Source organism: Numenius arquata, chromosome 3, assembly GCF_964106895.1.
Source record: "Numenius arquata chromosome 3, bNumArq3.hap1.1, whole genome shotgun sequence".
Lineage (NCBI taxonomy): Eukaryota > Metazoa > Chordata > Aves > Charadriiformes > Scolopacidae > Numenius > Numenius arquata.
This window is the reverse complement of record NC_133578.1, coordinates 29,021,926-29,049,168: the sequence shown is the minus strand read 5'-3', so window position 1 is coordinate 29,049,168 and position 27,243 is coordinate 29,021,926. Positions and strand designations below refer to the sequence as shown.

The 27,243-nt window shown below is 36.5% G+C and overlaps 1 protein-coding gene across 4 annotated transcripts in view; it reads right to left on the bottom strand.

The window, feature by feature from the left end:
* Positions 1 to 27,243, bottom strand: part of PARD3B (par-3 family cell polarity regulator beta) — a 423,552-nt gene that overhangs the window by 181,488 nt on the left and 214,821 nt on the right. For 3 of the 4 annotated variants that reach the window (XM_074145663.1, XM_074145666.1, XM_074145665.1), the window contains exons 14-18: positions 21,457 to 21,642; positions 15,027 to 15,197; positions 11,526 to 11,655; positions 5,826 to 5,925; positions 3,631 to 3,746 (exon numbers count right to left, since the gene is read on the bottom strand). In XM_074145663.1, the coding sequence (XP_074001764.1) occupies positions 3,631 to 3,746; positions 5,826 to 5,925; positions 11,526 to 11,655; positions 15,027 to 15,197; positions 21,457 to 21,642 (703 nt within the window). The remainder of the gene's footprint in view (positions 1 to 3,630; positions 3,747 to 5,825; positions 5,926 to 11,525; positions 11,656 to 15,026; positions 15,198 to 21,456; positions 21,643 to 27,243) is intronic. The other variant, XM_074145664.1, reaches the window with a different exon arrangement.

Below are 27,243 nucleotides of genomic sequence, written 5' to 3'. Positions count from 1 at the left end.
AAATATATAAAACTGAAAGGATAAACATCAATGTTAAATGGGTTTCCGTTGTGAATCTATGTAATTATAGAGTAGTCTTTACTTAACAGATTTGTTTCTTGTGTATACATCAACCCTCATCAAAGCCAGAAAAGACGCTTACTATACGATTTCATTAGCTCCCAATTTTAATGAATTTACTATTTACTCATAAGGTTCCCAATCTGTAGCAGTATCTGGATTCTCAGGTCTCTCATGTTCAAAATTTTCTGTTATCTGCCACTAATGATCCTTCTGATGGTGATGCCATTATGTAATTCATAGAATCATAGAATGGTTTGGGTTTGAAGGGACCTGAAAGATCATCGAGTTCCAAACCCCCTGCCATGGGCAGGGACACCCCCACTAGACCAGGTTGCTCAAAGCCCCATCCAGCCTGGCCTTGAACACTTCCAGGGATGGGGCATCCACAACTTCTCTGGGCAACCTGTTCCAGTGTCTCACCACCCTCACAGTGAAAAATTTCTTCCTAATATCTAACCTAAATCTCCCCTCTTTCAATTTAAGACCATTACACCTCATCCTATTGCTACACTCCCTGATAAAAGAGTCCCTCTCCACCTTTTCTGTAGGCCCCCTTTAGGTACCGGAAGGCTGCTATAAGGTGTCCCTGGAGCCTTCTCTTCTCCAGGCTGAACAACCCCAACTGTCTCAACCTGTCTTCATAGGAAAGATGCTCCAGCCCTCTGATCATCTTCATGGCCCTCCTCTTTGTAATCTTACAATTAGGCAATGGATGCATTATACAAGTTTCAAGGTAAAGTAGAATGTTTCCTAAGTGAATAGCAGGACACATTTCACATTTATGCCCTGTGTTACACTAATTCTGTTATCTACTGAGTTCAAGATGTTATTCTGGTCTACATACATCCAGGTAATTTCTGGACCTTGTAACCTGAAAGGCTGGTTATGTCTTCCCAGATCTGCAAAGACACCTGATTCCAAGACAACTTGGTTTAAGAGGAAAGAAACTGCATCTAAGTCACATTTTGTAAGGTCTCAGAGCTCTCCTCCTGGACTCTAATTCTGTGATTTTTCTGTTCATCATGTAAGATTTATTTTGGAAGGAATTAGCAAAACTTGAGAACAAAAGAAAAGTAATAACTGGGCAGCATCCCATGACTGCCTGGAAAAAGAGAGCCTAGCCATTATAAAAGCATTTTCAGATAGGGAACACCTCTGCTCTTTGTTACCAAATCTGCTGCATGGTTCCTCTATGGTGCTGAACAAATCTTTCTCAAAACCTCAACTCTGGGTCTGGAAGATGAAGACAGCAGCACTTCCCATCTTTTTTTTTTTTTTTTTTTTTTTATTGTGGCAAACAATGCGCTGAAATCAATAGTGGGTACACAGCTGCATGTTGGGATGAGAAGTTACTATGAGTCATGACTGCAGTTAAGTAATGAGCAAAGTATAAAAACAAACTAAGAAATAACTTTGCTTCCCGAAAAATCCATTTTGGAGTGTGCAGTATATGAATGCTCTATTTGGAAGCACAGGTTTATATACCGAATTATTGGGATTTTATTTGCATTAGAAGCATTTTATATTGCAGTTACTTAATCTAAGATTTTCATGGTTCTTTCCCTTTTCCAGCCAAAAGCTTCTGCTTAAAAATCTTTCAAAAAGTGGAAAGTCGAACATGGTACTTCACTGCTTGATAGAGAACAACTACAAAAGTCCCAGCTTTCATCTACCTCAGTTTCTTTATTTGCCGAGCTATGTACAAGCAATTTTACTTCATCTATTATTATTTCTATAACACAGGATGGGTGCAGTTTTTTCACAGTCCCTCCAGTTCTTTAAATGATTATCTCAGGTAACAGATTTACCTTCACATCACCATATACGAAAAGGATAAAACGTTAGTGCCTCCAATCAGACTGATTATTATCCCTTTTGGTTTTTACTTTCATAGCAGAAAGGGCATTTTCAACAGCTACCTTCTATGAGCAACAATCTTAAAGATCTTAAAGACATCTTCATACCCAATTTTTATTTTACTTTTTGCACCCAGTTTTATTTTAGTTTTTAACCACTATGATTTAGTGACTCATATACATTCTCAAAACATTGTTTCTGGGTGTCAAGAGCAGATTGCTTACACGAATTTAAATCTCACAATATAAATGAACACTGACCAGGACCAAAGGAAGGAAAAGTTACCCGGCAGTTCTGAATATGCTCTCAAGTGCACTCCCATTGCGTAATTTTACATTGGTGTTAGTGAATATTCTTTCTAGTGACTTTTGTGGGAGGTGTAAGTAAACCTTTCTAAAAGAAGATTCAGTAGAGTCGCACATTTATTTTTCTAGTAGACTACATATAATATACATTTTGACTCAAGTCTGTAAAATTATACCCTTGTTGGGGAGTGTTTCCATTCTTCCAAAAAAAAAAATAAAAAATCATCTAATTCATTATTCTTCATCAAAATGGTGGAACACAACAACTGCAAAAGGATGAATTTCTGGTCTGATCATGCTGTAGCTTTAAAATTCTGCCTTAAGAACTCCCTTAAATGAATTCTTATCCATTCTTATCCTACATTAATAACTATTTGACTTTCCTCACACTCCATTAGAGACGTACACAAATTTTATGTTATATCAGAATATTACATTAAGATGACAATAAAAACCAACAATACAAAAACTAAGACCAACATAGAACATTTCAGGAAAAAAAAAAAAAAAGCACCACGAAAAATCTTCCTTTAAACTATATATGAAATTAGTAATTTTCTATTAATGGTGTACAAAAATCTGATCCAACAAAATACACAAATCTATGATTAAAGACATCCTAATGGTAGGTCTCAAAGTTACTCCATCAACACTCAAATTTGGAAAAAAACCAAACACATAAAGAATGATTGCCACAAAGAAGAATTAAAAGGAAAAAGAAAAGCATATTTGGTTTTCTTTGAGGCTTAAGAACTTTGTGAATTTTTCCTTGAATTCTCATTAAAACATGGCTCGGTTTTCCACCCACAAATGCTTTCCCAGCACTGAAAGAACCATTTACTTTCTGCTTCACCCACCCTGCAAGATTTTCTACACAGCATTGATGGGTAGAGGACCATAACCTTACCACTCTTCAAGCATTTATAAAGATCTACTGCAACACTTCGATTGCCTGTGTTTGTCACTGTCACTGAAGAAATATACAACTTGTCCTAGGAAAGCTAGCCTTTGTTCAGTGTAGTTTTGCAATCATTTATATTCTGTATCAAAATGACATTTGTTATTGCTTTTTTGCTTTTTTAAGACACTTAAAACTTGTACAGCAATTCTTTCTGCTCATTTCTACAAACGCTCCCTCTTTTCCTCAGCTAAGATTTCAATACAACAGATAGAAAGGCCTTTAATAAAAAAAAAACAACAACTAACCAACCTTTCTACAGCTTCAATAAAAAGGGTACTTGCAATTAGATGCCACAGGAGGCAGACCATTGTCCCCATCACTGCAGCTCCTCTGCACAACTTACTCCCTGACATTTGTGTTTAAGAAACAAAAACAAGAAACAGAGATGGTGCAGATGGGCTAAGGCTAAAAAGCTGACCTATATGTCACCCCACCCCTTCTTACCCAGATCCATGCTTTTTGAGGCTTTCAGATTAATTGATTCAGACTGCTTGGATGGTGTCAAAGATCTGAAGTTGATGTGCTGATCTGTTAAATGCACTGCTGAATTTATGATGGGGCTGCAGGAGAGAAAAAAAAAAAGACATGTAAAATATTTAGGCACTAGTTCAAAACACAAGCGAACTAATTAATGCACAAATATACATGTGTTTCTTCCTCCAGTTGCTTGTGGCCATGCATTTTAAGACCAGTTATCGATCCTTTTCTTTTCTAGGACTTAGCACCTCCAGTGACTTGTTATTCATCATGGATGCAAATAAAAATGCTTAGTGATAATTGCTTTTAAACAATTCATATTTTTCTTATTTTTCCTGCATTCTGCCAGTCCTATTTAACCACTGCATTCCCAAATAACATGCTACAGAAACTTGGAAAAATACTGCCAATAGACGTGGCTCAATTCTACTTCATCTGCTAATAAAAAGCTATTTTATAGCCTTGCACCACTTCTGCAGAGCCTGGAGCCTGGGGGACTTATGGAGGGTGTCATAACACTGAAGAATTCCAAGGTATCATGGTTTGGGGTTGTTTTTTTTTTTTGTTTGTCTGTTTTGCTTTTAATTATTTTACTTCAAGTTAGACAAATACCTACACATTTCAACATCCCACCTGAGTGAAACTCAATGTAACTTTCACCTAGGAGTCGTCAAAACACCTCACTGCAATGCATCTGAAATCTTCTGTGTCTCTTTTAAATTAGAAACACAAATATATTTTTTAAATAGTCTAAAACCAGAAAGCAGTTCCAAAATTAAAAACATTTATTTCCAAACTGTTCAATCAAAAGCTTTGGTTTTACAGTGTCAAAACACTTTCCCCATTTTTTTGCTGAAATGCAGTTTCAATGAAATCAGCATGATTCAACACAGCAATTCAATTTCAACAGAACTTAAGTTCCAAATGGAAAACCAAAACAACACTGGAAAAAAGTCAGGGTTGGAGAAGGGGCCTGTAAATTCATCATCATTTCAATACATCTTTATAATTTAAGAGAACGTTTTTGCTCCCAACTTATTGAAAAATTAGGAATAGGTTCTAGCAAACAACTGCAGTTGAGAATTTAATGCAGAGTTCTATTAGCCGATGCAGACTTTTGTTTGTTTACCATGTCCTACATACCTGCCTGGACCAGAAATTATGAAATTACTGTAGTGAAATTACTCTGTTAGCAAAAAGAAAATAGTTACAAGAGTCTTCATTGTACGAAGAATTCAAGGTACCCATAATAAAATATATCTACTCTTCAATACTATGTGTAACCAGTCATTTGAAGGGTAGATTTTAATCACATCCATGCACACAAGGACAGAAGTATGACTAAGTTTTTAGTTGAAATGCATATTTGCCTAACATCACTGCAATAAAACAGTTGCATGCCTATCAAAACTGAATACACAGAAAATGAGTAAACCGAGTTCATTGAATTCTCAGCATCAGGAGTCTGGTAGGTTGAAAAGATGCTTTGATTTGAATCCTGTGCTACCTTAGACAAAGTGTATGCCATCCCAAACTCTAACGTGTACAATTCTTTTCTGCACTTCCAAATTTCCATATTTACTATGGAAATCAAAGCCTGTAGCTGCCATCAAGGACACCAGTCTTTACAAAAGGCATTCTTGAAATATCTGAAAAATCTACCCAGTGCATTTACAACTGGTAAAGTGTCCATTAATTTTTCCCCTAAACATTTCAATGTTACTGAGGCTTCATTTTGTAACCTCAAGAATGTCTTTGGCTGACATGCTACATAAGAAGATTCAGTTTCCTACAAAGCTTTAAGAGACTTCAGGCACTGCAGCTACACATAGCACCTACTGGTATAGTTTTAAATGCTTTTTAATTTTTTTTTAAATTGGGATGTTTTGGGATTCTTTTTGTTTTACTAAACACATGCTTGGTATTGTGATCCATATATCATGAATAGCAGGTGTACTGCAGTTTATGAACAACTGAAATGAACAATGCACTAAATGCTAAAATAACATTCCCAGCTTATATTAAAGGATCATCTAGCTGAATAAAAATGGTGGTACAATTTTTTTAAAAATAAAAAGTGATTTTAAAATCAATTAGAACTACTATCACAACCACTAATGAGCAATTAGGGCTGTAAATATTAAGAATAGCCAAGGTCCAACCTATGATTATAATCCTCATTCAGCAGATCCTCACTGGGATGTGGTGGGAGAGGTGGAGGAGTTTCATTTTCACCATTGCCACGATCAGACACTGGCAACTCTGAAATAAAATTTAAAAAGGGGTTAAATAAGCCGCAGAAACAAGCATATTACACCAGTTCATTGATCAATGACTGGACTAGAAGGCCTCAAGCAATGCTGAAGTGAGTCACAAATTATTCAAATCCCTAAACTAACTAAACTAGAATTAAAATCACACCAAGCAGAAAATATACCCCTTGGGATTTCTTGAAGGGCTGATTTTCAGATTTGCATATGCAAAATTAAAGATAAATATAGGGAAACTTTGTGCTTATAGTGAAGTTGAGTGCAAGGCACAAATTGCTTTAATCCATTTGAAGGCATTTTCACTTCTACATAGCTGCATCCTAACTGATTGTAGGTTCATGCTTTCATTCCCTTTGATGGGGAGCACTTACCACCATTCATGTACAGAAGAGAACCACATTCTCAGCAAAGAGTTCAGAAGAAGAAACATTTCTGTTATCCCATGGCAAGAGAAGAAAGAGGCATTTCTGAATTACAGTCTTCATCTTCCTACCATTACGATAGCACCTTCTTTACCATTACAAAAGGCATTCAACTCACACCGGAAAATTACTTCGGACCAAGAAAAACATGAACTACTCAATTAAACCATTCAGTGGTTTGCTAAGCAACAACACTTACATACCTGCAGTATTTAATATGACTGCTGTGCCTGCTGTAGGCCAGTTCATTATTGTCCTTTAAATTCACCTCAATCTAAAGGTCTAATCTTATAAAAAGTCCCTACATTTTTCAATGCAGAACAGGTCTTCAAAACTTAACACGAAACATGGACTCTTAATAATCCTTGAGTTTCAATGGCAGGTAAGCAATTTAACAATACCGACATACCACACTTTCATGGGAGCTCTTCTGTTGCATTGCATGTTGCTAGTCTTTTTGCACAATCCTGCATGAAAGTACTAATCTAACTTGAAAGAAATAGGGTTAACAAAGAGGTGATCAAGGCAGACAGCAATAGATTATGTTTATTAGATAAGAGTACTGAGATAGTTCCCTAAAAGCAAACAAACAAACCAAATCATGCTCTTAGCTCAAGAATCCTATAAAACTCCTATTGGTTGGACAGTACCCTAAAGATCAGAAAGACAGCAAATAGTTCAAACCCTGTATCTCAGGAAAAGTGAGAACGTCATCAGAAGAAAGCGAAGGTGAGCAGACAAGGAGAACAGTTCTAACAAGACCTTAAAAAAAAGATAGCGATTGCCAGTCTTACGCAGAAAAAAAGGTATGCTACCTAACATATATGCATACTGGCTTCTTGCATTATGATTACATTCTTTCAGGTTGCAATTTAAGGAGAGGAAACAGAGATGAGCAAAGGGCAAGTTCTTACAGTAAAAAGAATTTAGAACAAAAAGAAAATCGTATTGTTCAATGTAATTAAATTATCTGAAAGATGAATCGGGAGATGAAAAAAAATTTACACATGTAAACACTCAGAACTACCAAAAATAAGCAGACTATGAAGCTCTGCAAAAACATTGCAGGATATTAAGTAAGCAGGAAACACAGGTGAAACTCCCTGTCAGTGACTGCAAAGTGACACACATGGGCGTACGGGAAAACTCTTGACACATACACAAAGCCTATTACTTTATAGCAATTACCACTCAGGAACAACACAACAGAAGTGCACTGGATCATTCTTTGAATATATACTCCACGAAGTCAAAAGGAAACAGACATTTAGAGCCTTAAGAAAAGTCCAAACACTCCATCTAGAACTCAGAGTAAAGGGTGTGCCTAGTTTTTAAGCAGCATCTAAGGTTTCATTCTTCCTTTCCTATCTGAAAAAGGATGTAATATAATTCAGAAACATATTGAAAAGGTGGCAAGGGTAGTTGGACACATGTAAAAACATTCCTACAAGGAACACAGACTTCTTTGGTTTAGAATAAGAAGCAATAAAAGGGGATATAAGAGGAGTCTATGAAATTGTAAAAGCTATGCACAAGGTGAAAAGGAAGCTCTCACTGACAGTATCATACACAGTAACTAAAAGGCACTTGGTGTAACTATCAAGTAGCACACCCAGGACAAACACAAAGTAGTATTTTTTCCTGTGCCATTAAATCATGGAACTCATTAACATGAGGATATTTTGGGAACCAAATTTTAAAAAAATATTAAGAAACAGACTAAAATTTAGTGAGGTATCAATGCCACAATGGTCCAGACAGAACCTCTGATTTAGGAAGTCCCAAAGCAGGAAACAGATGCCCGATGGAAGAAAAGAAGAAAAAAAAAAAAAATTCACAATACACCCTACACTGTGCTTTACCCTTTTTGAGCAGACTCCAATAGCCATAGCTGGAGAGACTGAGCATACCATATTGTTATATTAACTTAGATTCACAGTAATTGATATGTAATTTCACAAAGTCTGTTTGGTGATGGGTTACCACTGGCACTTTTCTTGCAGTACACAAACAGTACACACAGAAAAATCTCAGACTTCCTGAGAGAATCAGAAATGATCACAAGCGACTACAGCTCCCAGCAAAATGGGAGCAGGAGCAAAAGAGTGCGAGAATTTAACCTAACAGGCAGTCGCTGGCTCCATGTTCAAGACCTCAGGAAATGATCTTAACAGATTTAGGGAGATCAGAGGAACAGCTAAGCCACTAAAAAAATGTACTGAATTTTCAGATATTAAACAGTTTAGGAGAGTAAATAATTGAGTCTGTCTATAAGACACGTAATGTTTACAAGCAAAATTTAAACATTAATTTTAAATTTAACTTCTTAATTTTCTATTTTGACATTACCACACGTATGAAAACAGATGCTTGTACAACCATAGAGACTCGGCAGTCTATGGTAGTAGAGAGAGTTTATGATTATTCTGCTAGTTAACCAGAGAGATGACAGCATTTCCCCATAACCATTTATAATGTAAGGGCGTATAAGAAATACGTAAGAACCTCTAATGAAACACATTCCAGTAATCTTTCAACACCAGAAATGTGAAGCTGCTGGCACTGAAGTATCAATTCTCAAAGAGGTTGTTCTAAAAAACACTGAATCTGTGCAACAGCTTGGCAGCAAAAGAAGTGAGGACCTGAAGGCAGCAAGTATTATTCATGCAAAAATAGAACAAACACTGGCATTTCAATATTGGATTAGTATCTCTTCCCCCTTTATTTAAATATCCACAGGCAAGACAAAATGTAATGTTTTGGCTATAACCAGTTTTCCCCAGACATTAGCCTTCTTGCTCATGTATAATAAAAAAGACTCTTAAAACAGACAGCAATATTATGAGGCCAAGCGTCGGTGTATTTTTGCTGAGCTTTTATAAGCATTTTATTGGTAGGAGCAGTGAATGATACCGGAAATAACTTACTAGAAAACATTAATTGAGAAAATGACGTTTTATTAAATGTAATACAGCTCCTGTCATTAAATTCTTACAGTAGGTACTCTATTATGTTAAAAATCTCTTCTATCTCATTATTTTTTGTTAAAACATACCAACCATACTTCTACATACAAGATCTGGATAGTACACCATAAGAATGTACAAGGGACTGTTCCTGCCTGTCACAAGAAGCTCACCACATCTGTGGCTCACGTCCCTAAACAGACACACAAAACTGAAGTTCAAAATTGAGCTAAATGAAGGTTGTGTATAGGTGTAGTGTTTTGCCCTTAGAGATGCCTTGAAAGACTGAGGACAGAATTTTATAAGAAACAATGCAAAAATTTTTTTGAACCAATGACTGGAAATACATGATAAGCTCAAAGGGAAAGTAGAATGAGTATTAGCTCAATACTGATTAATACTATGACTTCAAAATTAGAGAAAGATTTCAACAATGTGTAGGACTACTGTAAGCCCAAAGTGTCTTTCACCAAGAAAATTTCGGATCAGAGCCCTACTGCAGACACCCTGCTGCTGAAAGCGTCTGTGCAGTTCTCCATTAAGATCACTTAAATCTTACTCATCAAATGCCAAATCTTCATGAGAAATCGCAACACAATGATACTTCTAGAAATAACTTTGTCAATTGCTGTCCACTGACTCCAATTCCAAACTGCTCCCAGGCCATGGCTGGGAAGCCCCAGCCATGTCAAACCCTCCCTGACAATAGCTCTCAGCAACGCTCCAGAGCATCCTTTCCACATCTGACACACATTCTCTTCTGAGACCATCACATTTTTTTGCTCTTATGCCTTCTTATCATCATTCTTCAATTGAAAATTAGTTTATGAATAAGCTGCAAACCAGTCATCCTGATTTTTGGATCACAGTTAGAGAATCCTTATCTGAAAGTACAGCTCTTCCACATATTTTGTTTTGAACTTTAAGTGACAAGTTACCTGTCGCCATTCACTTGGATCAGTGGCTTCCTAGCAGTTGCTTATGTTTTTAAGGAACCGTTTAAAGGTTTTTGCTGTTTTCTGATCCTTTGGCAATGGCTAACTTTACAGGGCAGGCTAGCTCCAAGGATGACCCTTTTCTCCTGTAACTACAGAATCAGTGTGAATTCCATACAAGAGAAATATGTGGCAGATCTTAAAAAAAAAAAATAAAAAAATCTGATCTTTGAATATTTACAATGCTTGAGCCTATATCTAATTATTTGCCTGGAGTCAAAATATTGACAAAATATTGAAGTCAACACAAATGGGGTAAATACCCCTAAATTATATGGGAGTTTTTCTTGAGCTTTACAGATATAGGCTCTTGGGTTTTCGTTAAAAGTACCCTAAGTCATCACAGCAGCCTATGAAATTACTTTTTGCAGGCCACCCAGATTCCACAGTTGTCTAGGGAAGTGGGAAAAAATCATGCATAATTCAACTACATCAAAGAAATTATTTTTTTTTTCCTACTGAAAGGTATTTAAGTACGTGCTTGGCTTGAAGGATAAGAGTACACTTAAAAGGATAGGGGTCAAGACCATCTCAAATACTTAAACTTTTCAAATAACTAGTCTCTTGCTGAGTCAGGTGCAAATTGGACAGATAGTACAGTATGCCATCAGAAATGAAAGAAGACAGGAAAATAAGTGGTCTTAATAGCTCTTACTTATATGCTTGCATATACTCATATATATGTTTTCTTTGTACAACGTACACGTCTACCTATTTTTTTTAATGAGTTCATTAATATAATTCAAATTTGTAAATTAAGGGAATGATCCTAACCTTTGAACAAATTTTACCTTTAAGTCTAAATTATGCAAGTGTACTCTATGAATATCACACTTTTGTATAAATTCATTTAGCTTATAACAACCTGGGACATAGTCTAAGAATTCAATGCAAAAATCATTGCACTCATTAAAGATATATAGAAAATAAACATTTTGACAACATATATTTTGCACTCATCATTTGTTTTTTATCCAACCTTACGTGTTGGGGCAGCGAGTTAGAAACTGTTACTTAAACTGGAATTTGTGCCAGGAATCTAATTCACAACTTCTGAGTCAGCTCTCCCACCCTCTCTGGATCTTCAAGCCTCAAAGTAACATAGTGTGCACTTACTCTAATTAACTGCTTTTCTAGTGGCTGTGGATTTCAAAAAACAAAAACAAAAAGCACTTTCTTTTAGCACAGAGAAGGATATCTAGAGATTACCTTTTATTCTATCCTGAGCACTGCATGTCACGAATGGCTGAATCATAGAATCATTGCGTCGGGAAGCAGCTGCAAAGTTATGACTCCCGTCAAAGGCTGATTTTTGAAAGGCTCCCTGGTCAGAGCGGTCCTAAGGGAAAAACAGAACCACACTTTGTAACAAAAAAATTAAATGTTCAACAATGCAGAAGATCAGCCATCACTGCAAACAGTGCACAAATACAGTATCATGTAATCTTCATTGTACATTGCTTCCCTTTAAATGGGAAACTTGAAAGATATATTCAAAATGACTATCTGTTTTTGCTGACCATGAAACAAGACAATATCTAAGCAATATCAGTCATTAAGAGTGATGCACGAAAATGAAGACTGATTTTTTTTTTTTTATGACCCACAACTGGCTTCATTCAAATTCTCCATCTGGGAGGGCAGCTTGTGACACTGTCAACACAAGAACACGGGCAATGCCAATGGTATTTTTCTGCCAGCCAGCTGGTTCCCTTCTCTCAGAGACTGACTGCATATGTTCTGATGATCACACACTAGCGCGGTTTTGCAAGTAAGGAGTTACACCAAACTCCCAAGCGCAGGTCTTCTGGCTAGCAGCTAAACAAACTCCTGTCACACCTCTAGTCAGCTTTTCTTTTGCGACATTTCCCCCCCGCCATACATGCCACATCGCCTAATTTATTCTCCTGAGCAGTTGCTCAAAAGAAAAAAGGGGGGTGGGGGAAATAATCACAGTTTCTAAAACTGGGACAGACCCAGAAAGATGGTTTTGTTCTCACTATTCAGGGAAAACAGAAGACCCACACAGGGGAATATTATGGCTAGTTTTCAAAATAACCTTTATAGTTTCTGTGATTTTATATTTGTTTTTTGAAGGGGCCTCCAACTGGCTTCTATTTTTAAAGTGCATGCTCATTATGCCAGCAAATATTACACTAAACATATCATTCCTTAAATTTCACAGTCACATCTACAGAAGAAATGCATGTATCTAACCCATATAACTTCTTTGTAAAATGATGCAAGAGGTTTAATGCATTGGCAAGTGACTGCCTGCAAACCAACGCATAAAAAAAGACAGCGTGTTAGATCACCTTGCAACCTGACTTTCCAGCTTAATAATAATAAAAATAATAAAAAAAGATAGAATAATGACAATAAAAGTAATAATGATGATATGGCAAAAAAGCACCTCAGAACACAAAATGGGATGCTCACAGTGACAATATGGCTGCAAACGTAGTCTCAGTGGACAGGCAGCACATGCAACAATCTCTCCTCCTCTGTGCCGCACAAGCCACTCGAAAAGGCTATTTTGAACCTCTGTACAGAAACACACACACCACACAGACACTGACAACGGTTTCTTCTCATTAATGGAAATTCTTTAGTTTACATAAGATTCCTTATGCCACTAGTCCACATTTACTACTTTCTCATGGATACTGCTAGCTAAATTAAGCCTTGCAACATCCAAACTACTACTACTACATTGGAGACTTATACCCAGTGGGATAGGGAACCTTAAATTAACAGCAAAAACAAATCTGCTTTTCCAGCTCTTTGATAAATGACACAATCAATATCCCAACAACTGATCAGTAACCAGCCTAATTAGAGTATTCAGCTTATAAAACATAACTGCCATGGAAGACCTCCATTAGTGTCCTGACCAATAAAAACAATAATGCATTTCTAAACGTATTCTCCTTGTACCAAGCTGAGATGCAATACTCAGGAAGTTGTTTTGGGGAAAGGAAAGAATGGGTAACAACCCATTTCTGCTGTGGTCTCCAGACTCAAATGGAATTACAATTGAACCTAAAGACAACCCTATAAAAATTAATTCCTGTCTAAAATGAATGTGATTCAATCAAGACCTCATTATGCATTCTTCATAGGGATTGAGTCAAGATTATTTACCTCTATAATACATCTGGATGATATACAAAACTATACACTTAACTATAAAAAGCAGCCTCATGCTTTTATTAGGTCAATCTGATGTCTGATAGGAAGTTTTAAAAAAAATTTTGGCTTTTGTTAAATGAAGAAAACTTGCAGGAGTGAGCTTTATTTGAAGGTGAGCAATCTTTCTTATGTCCCAAGAGTGCACAATAAATATATATTTTACAATTCTTCCTTACAGCATAATGCTATGTCACATAAAAAAGGAAAGCAAAAATGTGTTTTCCTCTAACATATTTCAGAACTGCTAATGAATATTTTTCGTATTTTCCTGGCATGATTGACATCAGTGAAGCTCTTGCAAAGTATCCTCCCAACAAAGTTAGTGCATAATGATTGGAAAGCAATATACTTATAAATCTATTTCTCAATCAATCAATGATGGTAGTAATTCAAATAGAAAAGTTATCAGGAAAATATTGAGTTAATTATACTAAAAGGTAATGTATTCTCTTCCCCCTTTTGATAATCTATGCAAATATACCCACAAACATGATTGTTCCTAACATTTTAAAATGTTCCAGCAATGCTTATTAAATAAGAAACTTGAAATCAACTCTTGGAATTCTATAACAGGATTTATTACAACCTTTTATACCACAAATTTACTTGTATGTATTTTTATTTTAAGGAAATCTACAGATGTTGAAAAACTATTAAAATATTTACTCAAGGGTCAAAATTAAAACTGGGGTGAGATGTAGGGGCAGCTACTAGACATACATACATGTTATTTATGTAAAGATGAAGGAGTGTGCTTATGCATGTGCATGCATGAAAGAGCGGAAACAAGAGAGATCATAGAACCAATCCTTTTCAAAATAAGAGGCAATTGGCAAACATCAATTTATATGAGGTCTAGAAAACACTAAAATTTCTTTCTTCTCTTATTTTGTTACCTTGCTTAAGCAAGTTTTATGTTAATCAACTCAGAAACCCATCCTGAAGGGGTGACCTTCATCTGACCTGGGAAAGTAAAATATTAATTCCTTGAAGGTTAAAAAAAAAAATAAAAAATAAAAAAAATTGTTGAGGGACAGGACAGGACCAGAAGAACACACACACGCACAAAAAGTGAACTAATATACAAATGGAAAAGAAAAAGCAAGACTGAAGTAAAATCCAATAAAATCCAAATTACACTAAGACATTAAGGTCTCTCATCATGACAACAAATGAAACCAGAATTCAATTCATCTGTATCCCAGCTATTTGCCTTGAGGAGGTAGCAGATAGTCAAAATTACATCAACATGTTAATCCTAAATTAACCCTTTTTGGGACCACAGTTGCTTTTGTTCTAATACTTGTCAAATTAAAGCAAGAGGCAACTTTTAGCCTGGCCTCAACAGGAACAGCGAGACCAGGAAACACTTTTTGAATTCTGACTCCATTAAGTCAAGAATTCATTCTGCCAGGAGGAGCAATCTGTGACCAAGACTTTAGCCATCATCTCTTGTATGCAAAAACAGTGGGACTGGAAAGACATTTATCTAATAAATGCATTCATTTATTGCTTCACCTCTGTCTGCAACTCTAGTCTCCGGAGAACTACCAGCTGGATCCTCCCACGAATGTTCCCCTCCATGGACATGGAGCGCCTCAGTGTTTCCATAGCCTCATGATTTGACTTGCCCAGAAGTGACTCCCCATTTACTGCAACAAGTTGATCATTTACTCGCAAACGACCATCCTACAAGCAAAAAATAAAAACAAAATTATTTTTTTTTTTTAAATAAAGAATTATTAGGCAGAGGTCCTACATGCAGGAAAGAAAGATGCTGACAATCAGATGTTGCTTTCTAAAATTTAAGAGTCAAGAGACTGCATAGCACCAGGTCTTTAAAAAGAAAAAATCTGTGTCCATTAATTGACCATTTTTTCCATCCATTTACTACATTTTGGTAAGAGTTCATAGGGCCATTATAAACACAGAATTGCATGCACATGCTGCTAGTTTTCTTGCATGTAGAATTTAATTTGTATCAATTCTAAAATGAAAACAAGAAAAGGAGCTTTTGGTTAGTTAAAGGACCCACACCATAGCTGTTAGCACCTACAGTGCAACATGGAGTACTGCAACATATTTCCATGCATTCTTATCTGCTATCAGGGTCTGGTAAGAAACAGCTCCAAAATTTTGTCTTATAGTCTCACTATTGTTTATCTTGTCACAATTACCATGCCATCTGGGTAGTGTTCTCAGTTCAGAATGGTCATTAAGACTTAAGTATCTTTATTTTAATTAATGCTGTCCATGTATTTTAACATCCAACCTGCTGCCAAAACCAAAATTAGGGTTGAGCCATATCAAGTAGCCTATGCTTTGAAAAAAGTCATTCCATTGCCAAGGTTAACTGACATTTGTGGGTGTAATAAAATTGTGGACACTGCTATTTTGTGATTTACAAGTCCTATTGCTGTTGCCATTATCATCTGTGATTTATTTCTTTTCATAAAAGCATGTGCCATGGACTTTTTTCTCTTTAACAAGAAAATAAGGTCTATTTACTTAAGGGACAAGAGTTTCTATTAAAGCTTGTCAAGTTCACAATTATCAGGTTGGCATCAGACCTCAAAGAAGGAAGAGAAAGTAAGAAACTGAAGACATTCAATATAGAAGGACAGTGAAGAAAGAATAGCAAGGAAAGAACTTTCATAGAAATACATTGCTTGGTTAAATGAATCTAATTAATTCATAGGCTCATTACATACTCTTCATAAGGCACTCGTCTGAACTGTTTACATATTTCATGCATCTGAGTAATCCAAAATATATATACTATCCCATTTTTATTTTTTCTATCACTAAGATGTTCAATTAACTATTTGGCTATTGCTGTCAAATATAAGTCATTTGTGCTCAAGTGAGCTACAGTAGCTGTGACAAACCCAACTTTTTTAAGTGTTATTTTTGTTGGAACTGGGTACATCGTCAGCACAGCAGAGTATGAACAGCCACAGAGCTGAAGAAGAACAGCGTACACCAGAATCCAAAATAAACTGGGAGGGACAAGAAGATGGGAAGACAGAATTGGGATATGAGTCACTCAGTGAAGGAAAATGAAGAGAAATAAAACTTTTTTGGGGAGGGGGTTGGGCGGGGGTATGGGAATGGAGGATAGTGAACAGCAATGCCATTTGGAAAAGATCATGAAACCTCTCCCACCTCTCTGCTGAATATTTCATGCCAACATAAATTTACATACAGCCAAAGTCAATAGGTTAACCCCACCCTTTCTCTACATACAAAATGATGCCATCACACATGCTAAAGTTTAGGGAGAGAAGAGTTAAATTGTTGAACAGGGAGTTTTATTATTTGCACATGTTGCAATTCCTTTGTGTTCTATCAAAATTTGCTGAAATGAATGGAGCCATTCACAGCAGCAGGAGTTTGAGGGAAAAAAGATTTTATTTTTTGTGAGTTTCTGTAAGACTGAAAATTTTACAGGTCCTCATGTCCTCTTGCTATGGTCCCACAGGTTCTTGGATTACTTTTTTCCTTTCTGTGGATAAACACCCATGTATAAATATCCATTAAAGCTTCTTACTAAAGTATATACAAATACATTGTCAAATGCATCTAGTCATGACTACATCTGTTGATTATGCAATTGTCCTGAACACAACACATATGATTAAATGAATCACACTGCAGCCTCAGAAACCTCTGAATTGGCCCGATTTTTAATTTGCCTTGTAATACTTTTGTATGAGACTTCGTATTTATTTATATTTTTGTAATGTCAGTAATTAAACAACTTCTTTTGATGCATTTCCCTTCTTCCCACTCTGTTAGTGCTCCACTTAAATACAAAATTCAACTTGAATTCAACATTTCAACTACCATTGGAGAAAAAAGGTGTGCATGCTTTATAAATGCTGATCAACTACACTCACTAAGTCACCTGTATAGGGTAGGCTGGAAGACAGCTGAACACTGTTTTCACACATGGTCAAGTAGAAGTTATTTCAGAGAAAAAAACCTCTTGCCGTTTTAAAGACTGAAAAAAAAAATCCCAATACCTAAACAGTTTCCAAACACAGATTTTCACATCACTGGTGTTATGGCCTGGTTTAGAAGCCTGAACTGCAAGACAATCTGCTTGGCTCAAAACAAGCTAAATGTTGTTTTAACACATTTTTTCTTTCCTCTCTGAAAGGTAGGTTTCTTTGTGGCTTCTGAGTAGAAAAATAACATTTGGCATTTCAGGAAAACAGTTTTCAAATGCCATCTCTGAAACTGCAAGTGAGCTATTCTAATAAAGGGTGAAGTTACTGTTCCCTTGCTTATTGAAAAAATGTTGGGTTTATTTTTTTATGGAGACTCACAGCAAGGGTACAACCTACCACCACATGGCTACCATATTCAGGCAGTCAGTCACAAGACTCTCATGCTTTTTACAGTAGAGCAGGGAGATATAATGCCAAGTTCTTCATGGCCTGATGTTTTTAATCAAAGCACACCTAGTTATTTCCCTTATCACATCAGTGACACTTCTCTCAGAAGGAATTCCTTGATGGCATTTACTGGAATCATCCAATTTCCCCATCCACTGCACACAACAAGCAATATTTACTGCAACAACACTCAGAAGCCCCCAAAAGGTTCAAACTACAACATGTTTGATTTGAACAAATGTACACGTAGAAAATATTCCATTATTTCTAATAATGGCTCTGCTGCATTTCAGCTGCAGTAGACAGCAAGTACCTGATTATCAGGAACGCATCACAAGTGAAAAGCCAAGATGTCTTGAGATTAATAAGGCTGAAATCCCTGAAGTTATGGGGAAAGATGATAAATTTAAACTCCATCAAATGTTAGTTTTCCTCACATGAAAGGCTCTGTGTAATTACAAGTATCAAGTATTCTAGTAACCTCTTTATCTTAAGGATGATAAAAAAATAGACACTCCAAAAATTACAAAACAAGGTTAAGAAGAGACACAATGGTTCAATCAGCAAAGTTAGGTTTTTATTCCTGCAGTATACAGTGTTAGAACACCAGCTAAGAACATTAAGGCATTTTCATTTCATTTGTTTTTGTATCAAAAGCAGTTAACTAGGCACTGGGTCTTACTGTAGCATGTATGATGCAAGATACGTTGACATTTTCTAAAATCTTTAGCTAGGACAAAAAAATCATAAAGTATAGAATGAAACACTTCAATTTTCCCCTATGGTTTGTTTTTTTTTTTTTTTTTTTTTTTTTACAGGTCCCTTACTGTGCTTTGCAATGCTACTAACACATCAGCACCAGATTAATTTGAAAAGATTTTTGAAAAAACACTTTAAAAAGTTGGCCTCTCTTCAGACCTTTGTTTCAGACTGATAATGGATACCAGTAACCAAGCAAAATTGTCTGCATCTCATATGTAACTCTCCATTCTAAAACACACACTTGTGAAAGAAATTTAATGTATCAAAACATTTATACAGAATTAGGACAGAGCATTTACTTCAGAAGTAAAACAAACGTGTTGAAGTTCAAAGTTTACGTGTCTTCTTTTGAAGACAGGTGGTGACTGTATAAACAAGGGAACAAAGCTCCCCCTTATATTAGCATGGTATCAGAAAATCAGAACAAATTTTAAACTCTAAATGCAGCAGTGAGAAATAGTGAGAGAATTCTCATGTCAGTAAGTATTATGATTTCCTCCTGTCATAGTTTCCCAAAAAAACTTTGCACACCAAAAAGCAAATGCACATGTCTAAATCCATAATACTACGTTTCAGAGAGTTACAATGAATAGCATGGGAAAATGTTCTGGACAACTAGCAGCTGGAAAGAAAGGCATTTTATTTAAAAACTTGCTACACAAAGACATTTAAAATAAGGACAATAAGGACATCTTTAAATATTTATGCAAAAATACATGCATACTTTTTAACTTGATACAAGAAATTTTATTAATTGTTTATACCCATTGATTATGTTTTGTTCTATATAAAGATCATTAGACAGGAGAAAGACAGCTGTTCTATATGCATATGCAACAGTAAACTGTCGTTCTTAAGACATTGCCAAAATGACTGCATTCTGTGGGCACTTGTTTAAAATACATAGGAAAGATTCTCTGAACAGTTATGGTTGAAGCTAGAACCTCAGCTACTATCTCATTTGCACTGGAGCCTACACTCAGATCTGTTACTACACAGTTCTAATTGATGAAAGGCTTATAAAGAGGTAGAATAGAGGATAGGTCACAGGACCACAGGTTATCACAAGACAAAATCTCCCAGTCATGGCAACTAACTGTGCCAGTTGCCCATTTACTTAGGTGTGAGCATAGAAGTCCTGCTTTATTAGTATGCAGACCCCTCAAGACAAAATTAACTGCTCCGGAGTGAGCAACTACAGGAGAACAGAGAGTGGTAAGAGAAAGGAGCTAGAAAGGGTTGTCTTATATGTCTATGATGTGACAAGTCAGGTAGCCAGCCCACTAATTCTGCTGGAATATGGCTCTACAAGCTTTGCTATTCAAAACAATGAGTTTATTTGTGGCAATATACACTGTCATTGCAACCGGTGTGGACAATTACTCAGGGAACACAGAGCTGGGAAAGCACGGAGGGCAGCCTCATTTTCGCAGTAAAATGAGTTGTACTGTGTAGCAGACATGCACATAAATTGAGTTTATCCAGCCCTAATTTGGCCAATAGTGCCTTAACTCATTTCTGATACACACCAAGTAGATGAGCTTACTCACTTGTCCTTTAGCCCTGAGTTAACTACAGACAGTGTTCTGAACCGCATGTACCAGGCTCAGTTATACTTGAGAAGATCCGAGCTCTGAAATAACTGTGGGACTAGGATACGTAAATAATAGAAGCAGGGAAGTATTAAACCTTCACATCAAAGCTAAATCCTTGATTATTGCTATTTACCAGCCGCTGTAAATAAACGATCATGAAAGTTTTAATGCTGTGAATTGTCTTACTCAGCAGGCTGATGTCAGTAGAGGAATTTACATACACTGAATTAAAAGGTATTTTTACGGAAAAGAGGACTGTGAGGAATTGCTGAGATAACACAAGAGGAAAAAAATCACATTACGGATGGCACAACAGTTAAACATGCTAGCCCTGAAAGATTAAGGCTTTTGCTTCTAATTTCAAGAAAGTTACCTTTTTCAAGTTTTATTTGGGAAAAAAATACAGTCAACAGATTTCCTAAAGATTAGTAAATAATTCAAATACTTTTTAATCATAAAAATGTACAATGGTCCTTGTATGGTGCTTAGATGGAGCAGAACAATTCATAATACTGTCATTTACCCATTTAATATTACCAATTCAATCCACCTCAGGAACAATTGGTAACTTTTGAACAACTGATGCCAGGCTTGCAGTTTTATTGCAATGGCAAAAAATATTTTGAATAAAATAAGAAAGAAAATGATGTGTTACCTTTTTATTTACAGCAAAAATTAAACACATAATCCTTAACCTCACAGAATTGCCAATTTCTAATTTTTGTAAAAAATTTTGTCCTTTGATTGTGTTTTATGAGTCTGCCTGTATCACTTTGTGAGGACTAAAAGCAGTGCAGATAGACAATAAACGTAGATATCTAACTTCTCTGCCACTGAGTTGAACAGCATGCAAAAAAAAAATACCATGCGCTTCAGTGGGCTGTGGGGAAGCTGGGAGGCAGGCTCTCCTTGTACCCACGCAGCCTTATTCTTCTCATCCTTCCCCATTTCCTGCAGCTTCCAAATGCTCACCTCACCCCCAAGTTTCCACCAATTCACTTTCCTTCTAGCAACCCCTACCACACACTATACAAGAATCCTGGGACAAAACATTAGTAGATTTGCAGTTCACCTAAAGGAATGAGTGACAAAAAGATATTTGTTCCTAGAATGCTTATCAAGTGAGATTCAGTACCCAACATAGAAACATCGGAATTCTAACAGTGATCGTCTGATGTGTTTCTTCCATACCTTAAAAGCAGCACCTCCGTGAATAACAGATTTGATGAAAATCCCAAGATCAGCTCCAGTCTCCCGAGACTTGTTGCCTTTTAAGCTCACACCAAGTCCAGCAGAGCCTGAATCATTCAGAGGAATCTCAAAGGTCAGCTGCTCTGTGGTTTCTGGAGAAAGAATACTGCAGTTTGGCTCTCCTTTCTGTTGGAGAAAACAAGGATGAAAATATGGGTGAAAAGGGGGCAGAGACAATGCATAAACTTGTTGTATCCATAGGTTCATATGACACGAAATAGTCTTCCAGAACATAGCTTGAAGAAGCAGCCTTATAACCAGCAATGCATTTAGCTGACATTTTGTCACATGATCTGGCTTAAAATGTTATTTTTTAATGACATCTAGGAATATGACTAAACAGAAGGTAAAATAGCTTAGTTTGACATGATATAAAACTGATGTTGCAGCAGAATATGAGACATTTATTTTAAACACAGCTGCATTTAAAATGTAAGCCATAAAACTCTCAACATCTTTACATGTAGCTCACAAACTGTAATGACTGTTATACTGTTAAATCCCATTCCCCTCTGAAAACTGATTTTCATCCTTAAAAAAAAATTATCCTTCCCTTAAACCTGTCTACAGAGGGAAGCTGGTGTAACAAAAGTGAGGGTGAGAATTGAAAACACAGTAACTTATTCCGCACTACCTCCCTTTGTACATACTTTTATTCCATAGAGGTTTGGGATTTCTTTCCTTCTGATACAGGTTGATACCAAGACTTTTCCTAGATTAAATTGTTGTTTACAAGACTGCCAAGTCAAGTATCTATAGCTAGGAAAGATTAGAAAGAACTTTGTATACTGTATCTCCAGCTTTGTAGGGTTGTAAGATGGTGGTGGGGAGTGAGTTTGTTTTTAAAGCAGGTTAGAATAATGAAATTAAACAAAATCAAATCCTTGCCTAAAATATTCATACTGGCACTGTACAGATATAAAACCAGGATAAGGAGACCTACTATACAGTAAAGTGTTCATGAAAAGTATTAGTGGAAAAGACCTTACGCATCACATCTGATTTTATTCGACTCTTTCTTCTCCAGGTAACTCTAAGACAATTAACTAGCTTATGTTTCTTGTCATTTGGACATTTTCTATTCTTTATAACAGTAGTGTTAAAAAATTAATAGAAAAAAAACCTATGAAAATGAAATACACAGACAAGCATAAGTTGAAAAAAATGACTATTGGCTACTTTCAAGGATGTCAAAGTCTTACATTAAATTATCAAGTAGAGGCCACACACAAGGAAGAGTGTAGTAGCTGGGCTACTCCTCTTACATAATGAAGGATCATTTCCAGGGCCTAAGCTGCAGTATATACAGTACCAAGGCAATTGTCAACAAAGGTGCCAGCAGCACCGATGTTTTCTCAGCAGCCAAAGTAGTCCCATATATTCATCTATTATGCTGTCTGATCAACAAGAAGTACGATCACAGAACTAAGAACAGAAATTAACATCCCGAAGCAACAAAAAAATTAGAAACAGTAACCACTAAGGATACTTTCATTTCTTTCAGATGCCTTTTCACTGATGAGAAGCAGTTACAGGCTAGAGAAGAATTGCACAAGCAGAGAGCTAGGACTACAAACCTGAATCCCAATATGCACTATGCTCAAATTCTTCCTGCAATGTAACTACATGATATTAAGTCAACATAATTTGCCTAACTGCCAAATATAAAAATGACAAAGCATTAAGAGCAACAATTGTTTTGAGGCCAGCACCCATCTCCAGTACCTGTGTTACTCATTTGTGCTTTTGTCTTTGTTCACCAGAAGTAGAAAATTCTCAGTTACAAATATGTAACTTTTATTTCTTAGCTATGGATATAGAGACTGTTTTTCAAAATGCACTTATTCCCATCAGCTGATTCAGAATTCTTAGATCAGAACTCTACTCAGATGACATATCCTGTCCAGGTTTGGATAGAAGAAATTTTTCTCAGGGTCCCAGACGTGATGTTTCCTGCAGCCCTTCTATTCTACCTAGGGAGCCTATTTCATATCAATCTCCAGGCGCCCTAGGCAAGCAGTTCCTGTGTGCTGCTGCTATTCTTCCACTTTAATCGATGACACCTGCACCAGACTCTTGCCCCTTCTGTATGTCAATACTTTGGTTTTGTCTTTCCCAATACCACAAGGAAAGCAGTGAGGGGGATTTGTTATCACAGGACATAAAAGCTCCCAGTGCCCATGCAGTCACAAATTGCTTTATAATGTTACCTCAAGATGAACTTGGACTTCATATAAAACTGAACATTCAGATCAATTTTTAATGGGGATGGCTGAAGGTACACCCTGGCACAAAGTCTATTATTCTGAAGAAAAAAGAAACTTTCAAGGAAAAGGTGGCACAGTATTTTTGTCAAGAAAAAAAATATGGGATTTTTTTGTTAGCTTCTTTCCCAGGAGCTTCTTACCTGTTTCACTTTAAGCTCCAAGATGGACATCAATTTAAGGCTAAGGACTTCATGCATTTGTTAACACAGACGTGTAAAAACCCAAAGACAACAGAATCTAAACATGTCCCTCAAGCCAATATATGAAATAAACTAGGCAGATGAGTCTGCTTGAACTTAAGCCAAGCACTTTAATCAATACCATTCTCATTTGTACTATCACTCTTGTCTCTGACCCACCTGTGACATAGATGACAAGGCTGCAGCCCCCTGCTGTGCCCAAGGCCTTGGCAGTGCTGGGAGCAGTGGTGGCTGTAGGAGACAGGATGTTGTCCCCTTCTCCATGTCACAGGCTCCATATCAGCACTGTGCTCAGCTCTAGGCTTCAAGAAACAAGCTGATGGATTCCAGAGGACAGCAATCTAAAAACCTTGTTTAACCTTGGGGGATTCGGGGGGGTGGGGGGGGAGGGAAGCCTAAAAGGGGACATAATAATAGTCTTCAAAACACTTTGAAGTAGTATTTTTTCCCTTTTTCTTTGCAGGTGATTTTTGGAAATAACTCACTTAAATAGCAGGCAAGAAAATGTTGGTGAGTCTCAAAGAAAACCTTCGCCCTTGATAACTGGGGAAAAATGACTGACTAGGTGATCATTAGAACTCTCCCACTATAAGCTTACTAAGATAACAGTACTACATGTAGTTTTTCATAACTTAGTCCAATTTTAGATTTTGATACAAATAAATTGCTAAAAGCAGAGTAATAAAAAAAGTAACAGAGTCGTTCTGTACTATTTCCCAGCTTTCTTTAGCATAACTATGCCGTGCATTAGCTCTTGTTAAGTAACCTACTAGATCACTGGATCTAGCATGCCTGGATGGGTTATCTACCAAACATTAAGATGTATTCAGCAGGACACTAGACAAGTGCAGTAAATTTTTGTCAGTATTTCATTTCCTCTGCTTTCCTTAGTACCTAATTCAGAATTCATAACATTTGACTACCATTTTCCTTGCTACAAGTCTCTGGGAAACAGGTAACTTCATCATACAAAAACCTTAGTAAATTTAATTTACGTTTAAAAACCAGCTGCTTTTACCTATTACTGGAGAACTCCCTAATCTTCCCTAAAGTCCTTCACAAGCGTTTCTTGTTCAACATAGTCCAATTATCCTAAAAATCTCTCCTTTTCATTATTTATATTCAGCCTTGCCCTAAGATCGAGCAAAAGATGATTGAAAAATAACGCTGAATTTTGTTCAATAGTACTATCAAAAATTTGTTAGTCATGAAAGAGGGTGAATGACATTTCAATGATTTCACAGGGATGGGTAACCAGAAAGAAGATGTACATCTACAAATCAATGAAGAATTATAAAACTAAGTAAACTCTGTCTTTATTCCCTTAAAATTTTCATTTGCTACTCATTGCATGGCATCTGATAGCAAATGCCTGGTAGTCAGCCTATAACATCAAGACTCTTTGATGCAAATAAAAGATTTACAACTTTCCTTTCTGGGAGAATGTGAGAAGCAGCACAAATGAGGAAAAACAGAGGAGAAATAAAAAGGGGATGAACAGAACCTGGCAGCTTGATTTCATCCTCTACTCGCTAAACAGTTTCAAACTATTATCCTGATGATAGCGCTCTTCCCAAGGAATGCTTTTTCACTGATGACCAAAAAGATTTCCAGCTATCCTCAAGTTAAGAGCTCATCAATTAGCTGCTTCATTTGGGCAACTAATTTCATGAGTGATGGTCCCTGTTCCTAGAATACGCAGGTATGAATATTAAATCCTGCTAGTGACTCACAGAGCTGGATTCCCACTGCCTCTATTTCCCTGACTTTGCTAAAACATTATCCCAAGACATCAATACTTTACAATAGAGCAACCACCATCAGCTGAATTATGGTCTGGTAAAGGAAGTTCTCTCCAACGCACTAAACCTTGAATTCTCCTAGAAATAACTTCTTACTTCAAGATCATCCTAGAATCTGAATTCACTCAAACACAGACTGAATGAAACGAGCTGCAACACAAACATGTTTCTAGCCCAGGAAAAACTTACAGTTTAATGTTATAAATTACCCAGTCAAGAATCACGTCATGTATTTTCCATGACAAATGTATCACATCTCAGCACTTCAGGAATTAAATGATAGTATATCACTGAAGTTATTCCCTATTGCAGACATAGGTAACTCACTCAATGGTACTATGATAAATGAGAAATCTTCACATAAATCAAAGTCCAGATAGCCAAGTGATGAGACCTCAAGTTGGCAAGAGCTTTGAGACTGGCAGGCCTGTACTTTTCCTTTAAGATGCATGCACTGAAGACAGCAAAAGGGATTTTAAACTCTTAAGTATCAATAAAACTTACTCAACAGCAAAACAGGTTAAAAATAAGAATTAAATATATATATTATATGTTAATATATTAAAAATATATATTATTTTTATATAACATATAATACATAAATATATATTAAAAATAATAAAGTTTAAAAGTAAAAAAAACTTGGGGGGTGGGGTGGGGGAAGGGTGGGATCAATCTCCACTGCTCACTTTGTCCTTGCTGGGCAGATCCTTCCTTCAGCTTTGTTAAATCTTTGCCATCAGCTTTCAACAGCATCCTCAGCTGCAAGAATCTCTAAAAGGTCCCCTCTAGATACGCACATGTCTCTTCCTGGTCTCCTCTGCAACCTGCTGATGTTTGTTCCCTATTATTTATAGGAGTCTGCCAGCCTCAGCTCCTGATGCAAAGCACCCTCTTGGTTGCACCATCCAGCACTCTAGATAGTTCCTGAGCTCTCTCAACTGCTTGGGGAAGACACCACCTGCTTTCTCCAGGTGGTTTCTCCTGGACAAGAGTGCAACAGTCAGAGGAAGTCTAAGAGCCAATCTTTCTGCTTGCTGTCCAGACTCACCTGAGCAAACACCCAAACATGTACCATCCCTCAGAAGAGAAATCAGGACAGGAATGTTTTAATCTACTGAGATACCTCCATGGAACCTCAGTAAAATCAATTCTGACATTTACTGAATCACCACAAACCAGACAGAGAAGTTCAGAAGAGTGTACATGAAGGTGAGAGAATACAGAGTTTGCTAGATTTGAGAGCAGAAAGCCCTAATAATATGTACTAAATAACATTCAGCAATACAGATTGAAAACCTTTATCTAAGAGTCTCAGGACACATTTGACTAATTGATGTTCTGCCAATGATTTTATTTAATATTTAGAAGCACATCTATTACCTCAGGTCTGTGATTTCTTAATTAAAAGGCTATAATAAAGGATTCTTAAAAAGACCTAATATTTTTACTGGTATA